Source organism: Coenobita brevimanus, chromosome 74, assembly GCF_032717465.1.
Source record: "Coenobita brevimanus isolate Jiangsu-jjx chromosome 74, ASM3271746v2, whole genome shotgun sequence".
Lineage (NCBI taxonomy): Eukaryota > Metazoa > Arthropoda > Malacostraca > Decapoda > Coenobitidae > Coenobita > Coenobita brevimanus.
The window spans coordinates 13472874-13477649 of record NC_137027.1 but is presented as its reverse complement, the minus strand read 5'-3'; the positions used below and the strand labels follow the sequence as shown (position 1 = coordinate 13477649).

Genomic DNA, 4776 nt, shown 5'->3' with positions numbered 1-4776 from the left:
AATGTGTTACTGTGTAGGGTTGAAAATGAAACTATGTAGTTATGAAAAGCTTCATATATATTATGCGTATGTTACAGAGTGTTAAATAATATCAAGATATACACATCGGCTGTCCTAGACATACACTGAGCTCTCATTATACGCACACACGAACTTTCTATGCGTACAAGCAGGGATAAATGTTCGCCTACTGTTCCACTGCGTCTGTTTCACACTTGGGGCATGTCCGTCACTTTCCTCCCTGATGCATCATATCGGAGAGAATTATCTACGGGCATAGAAACATACCAACCCTCTCTCAGCTTAGGAATACTAGCCAGCGGAGGAAAGTGAGGAATAAATGAGCTGGCCAAGCCTTTCTCAACTTTTATTAGCCAGCAGAGGGAAGTGAGAAGTAGGTGAAACATTAGGCGAACTTGTGCCCCTGCCTGTACCTGAAGAAGTCTATACGTACATACTGAAGGCGCATGAACGCTCGTGTTGGTACGCACTCGGGTTCGATTTTCTCTCGGGGGTCACTCGTTCTCGTACACTGGTCCTCGGGCGGGCGTGGAGAGGGGCCGCCCAAGTATAGTACAAATCACAACCAAAAGTTCACCGACAATCCCCTGCCAGCATTGTGTCCATGACTGTGTCCTACTTTTCATACTTTCCCTCCGAACATCAGACAGCATACTTCCTTCTCGTATCCTTTTATTGTGTGCTTCATATCACTTATATATTCTTTTTCATGTACCACCTTTCATCGCCACGTCAGCAGAGAAATGTCGGCTAACTTTCGGCCGTGGTAGTACACTAGGGGCCGATTCACTACCTTACGAACAATTCTCTGCCGTAACTACAATTTGTTTTCACAGGATGACTGACAAGAGATATGGGAAGAGTCTGGGCTATGCAAGAATTATACCAACATTTGGAAAAGCTTTTCACTGCTTTTCAAATGTGGTATAATAATTCTTCTACTTCAGTGATTCACAGCACTGCAAAAGTAAGACATTCAGCGCTTTCTGTTCTTTGTTTCTCCTGCGAAAACAAATCTCAGTTACAGGGGGTCGATTCCCATCAGTTTAGGAGGCCTTCGAGCACCTTTTTCTTAACGATTCATTTCACAAATTATATTTAATTAGTCTCTCCTGCGTTACCTGCATTTTTTTTTCATATCATACACTGCGTAATTAACATACAATTAGCCTATATGCTAACCAGATTCAGAAATAAACAGGTAAGGAATGGGTGACAGAAGCCTCCTTTACCAATGAGAATACGGACCCCAGAATGGATCGTTAGTTTTCATGTGAATCCAGGCCCCAGCCCTGACTTAAGGCGTGGGCTCCTGTGGTCTTAGGGGGCGCCATTCCCCCACGCTATGTCCGCCTCTTTGGTTTCACTTCGACTGGTTTCGCCTCCGACCCAGTCACCACACACATCGCTCCTCACGCCCACATTTTTGGGGGCTTCAGGGCGACTTTTCAACGCATCTTGAAGGGTCATGGGGGTTTCAGTACTTCGTGGAGTCGTCGTAGTAGGCTGGGTATTTGTAGGATGCGCGGAATCCCAGTTGGCAGGAGGGATTGGTCAGCAGCCTCTGAGATTCGAACATGTCGCGGACGTTTGGGAAGCCACTACTGTCGCTACCCCCGCTGGTCGTTTCCAGAGGTTGGGAGTACCAGGAACCGTGGGAGCGGGAGTATGCCGCTGCCGCCGCCGCCGCCTGCATCGTCATACCGCCCACGACGGACGTGCCACCGTTCATAGCGGCGCTCCCACAGCCGGTCATATCATCGGTGGCGGCGCTTGGGAAGACTGATGGGGCCCTAGTATCGGCGTACTGACAATAGCCCATGGTGTCATAGTACATGTTGGAGCGGTACTGCTGCTGCTGCGCCTCCGTCAGTAGCGCCCCGGGGGAGGTGTCGCGACCTGTGGTGGCCTCCCGCGATCCCGGAACGAGTGCATCCACGCTGAAAGCCGAAGCCACTTCCAGATATGACCCTTCATGTGCTCCGGTGCTGGCTGAGGTGGTTGGAAGGGTGGTAGGCAGGTGTGGGTGGGCGTGTAAGGGCGGGGTGTGGGTCTGGTTGTGGAGAGGCGGTGTGTGGGTGTGGGCGTGCAGGGGAGGCGTGTGGGCTGAGGCTTTTCCTTCGGGCAGGCAGGCTGTGGGAATTTCTGGGGAGTCCTGAGGCTCTGTCTTGGGTTGACAGAGGGGCGAGATGGGGGTACCGCCCCCGACCTGCACCCCGTCTCCTTCTTGCTGCCCGCCCACAACTCCAGTCTGCGGGTGCTGAGGTGCTGTTGCCTGGTGCTGCTGAGGTGCAGGCTGCTGCTGTTGCTGAGGTGTCTGGCCCAGGCCCACGGCTGTGCTACCCGGTTGCTGTGGTCTCTGGTCCCCTTCTGTGCCCGTGGGTGTGTGTTGCTGCTGCTGCTGCTCCTGCTGCCTCTTCAGCGCCTCCTCCTTTTCCCTGGTAGCGTTGGCGTCCTTCTTTTTAAAGCGTTTCCTGCGCCTCAAGTAGGATCCATTGTCGAACATGTTACGTGCCTCGGGATCCAGTGTCCAGTATGATCCCTTGCCTGGTTTCTTGTCGTCTCGAGGTATTTTGACGAAGCACTCGTTGAGGCTCAGGTTGTGTCTGATGGAGTTCTGCCAGCCCTGTTTATTTTCACGGTAGTAGGGGAAGCGCTCCATGATGAACTGATAGATGCCGTTTAGGGTGACGCGCTGGTCTGGATTGTTCTGTATGGCCATGGTAATTAATGCAATGTAGGAGTATGGTGGCTTTACCATGTCCTTCGGCGGGGGGTGCTGCTGTGGACTGTAGCCGTAGGGATGGTAGCGGCTCATGGCGCTGTACCCGTCATAGCAGTAGGCGTTTGGGGCCATGGTGGACATCTGTTGTAGTGCCGCCGGGGGATAGGACGCAGCTGCATGGCGGTAGTAGGACTGCTGGTCGCCAAACAGCGTGTGCATTTTGACAGGGTAGGCTGACCATTGATCACACATGGCTACACAGCATTATGGGGCCCACCTCCTCAGAGGCAGACCCTGTAGCTCCTCTCCTGAAATAAAGAGGCAGGTGGCAGCGGTGATAGCCTTGTGGACGCCGCAGTGGCACTGGCGGCGGGGACGAGTGGCGGCGGCGATGTCACTCTGACAGCGGCTATGGCACTGTAGCTGCTGCGATAGCACTCTGGCAGTGGCGATGGCACTAGCAAAATTCTGGTACTCTGATCACGGTGATGGCACAGGAGGCGAGGATGGCACTGTAGCCGCGGCGATGGCACTCTGGTGTCGGTGGCGAGAGTAGCGGGGCGGGCGGAGTATGTGGCTCAGGAATGCTACATCCACACGCACACAGCAGTAACACAAACACACACCCTCCCTCACTGCCCACCACCGTCAACCACACACTACCACCCCAACACTCACCCCAACAACTTTATGTTCAGCTCGACAGAAGTGTACGGGAGGAGGTGGGCGGCAGGGAGCGGGCGGGCTGGAGGGAGGGGTTGGGCGATGTCGGGTGCTGGGTTGGGCGTGGGTGTGGGCGTATTCTGGCAAGAATAATTCCGAGTCGTTTGAACCTGGCCTTGTTTCATTCACTGTACGTCGGGGTGTATCGCCGTTGCCAAGTTCCAATATACAAAATCAGATCACCTCGGTTATCTGTCCTTAGGTCCAATTTTCCTGCTAAGTGCCTCGATTAAAATTTGACCAAACACATCGACAGTCTTTTTCTTATGATTCCAACAATGCTAAAGCAAACAGTCCTGTTGCTACTCCAAACACCGCAAGAATTAGTCGCGGGTGCTGAGTCAACAAGCGCCCGCCACCGCGCTGAGCTACTCTCTGGTTCCGCTCCAAAGGCCGACTGAACTATCTTAAAGTCTAGGAAAATTTACTTTAAGCCAACAGTTTAATCCTTCGCCATGTTATATTTAGGCTCCGCCCTGCACCTCCTCGTCCAATCCCTGCCTGGCTTCTTTGCCTTCTTGCCAATGAGTGGCCGCCTATTGTCCCGCCCGACCAATCCGCGCGCAGCTCTACTGAGTTATGATCCTAGGCTCCACCCAGTGATATCGTATGATTGGTAACTGAGGGGAGCAAATTACTGGGTCCTGCCCCTCGCAATTTTCCCCCTTTAATCTGAGGGGACAATTCCCAAGTCTCAGAGGGTAATTTGGAGCCAACACTTCTAACCCCTCCGCCCAGGACGATAATCCAGCCTAAAGAGATTAGCTCCAGCTCAATAAAAGTTATCCAAACACGGTGGCTTCTAGGGGGACGAGGAGGGGTTTCGAGAGGGGTTGGAGAGGGGGAGAGGACGGGAGACTGAGAAAACACGTCGGGGGCCACCAAACAGGTTTACTCAGCGGTTTTAACAAATCCGGCGTAATAAAGTCCGCCAGGGCCAGTTTGGAGGGGGGCTAAGAGAAGCACCTCTCCATGATCACATCCAGTCTTGAGCTCGTGGTGGTGATGGAGGGCGAGGGCGGTGACGGTGGTAGTGGTGGTGGTGGGCGTGCAGTCAGTGTGGGCGCTTGCGAGTTCCAGAGAGAGGGAGCATCACCCAAAATCCATGGCGAGTGAGAGGACCACGAAAGACTTCATAAAACTTTGCATAACTTCCGCGTCCGATAGTTTACACCTCTCGTTCCTCATCGCTGACAGATGAGGGTATAAGAGGAAGTTGTCAAAAGGCCATAAAAAGCCGTAAGAATCGTCTATGTAGGCCTATGGAAGACAAGGCGGTTAAAGAATAATCGTTCCAGTGGCTCTCC

At 53.0% G+C, this 4776-nt stretch overlaps 1 protein-coding gene across 1 annotated transcript; it reads right to left on the bottom strand.

The window, feature by feature from the left end:
* Nucleotides 1–1460: 1460 nt before the first annotated feature.
* LOC145407774 (uncharacterized) lies at nucleotides 1461–3001 on the bottom strand. The gene has a single exon (XM_080278642.1). It carries the CDS (start codon nucleotides 2996–2998, stop codon nucleotides 1499–1501), a length of 1500 nt encoding a protein of 499 aa, XP_080134768.1. The 5' UTR covers nucleotides 2999–3001; the 3' UTR covers nucleotides 1461–1498.
* Between the last annotated feature and the right edge of the window lie 1775 nt (nucleotides 3002–4776).

Excerpts from the sequence above, each read along its gene's own strand:
- LOC145407774 (XM_080278642.1), bottom strand. The coding sequence starts at position 2,998 with ATGTGTGATCAATGGTCAGCCTACCCTGTCAAAATGCACACGCTGTTT.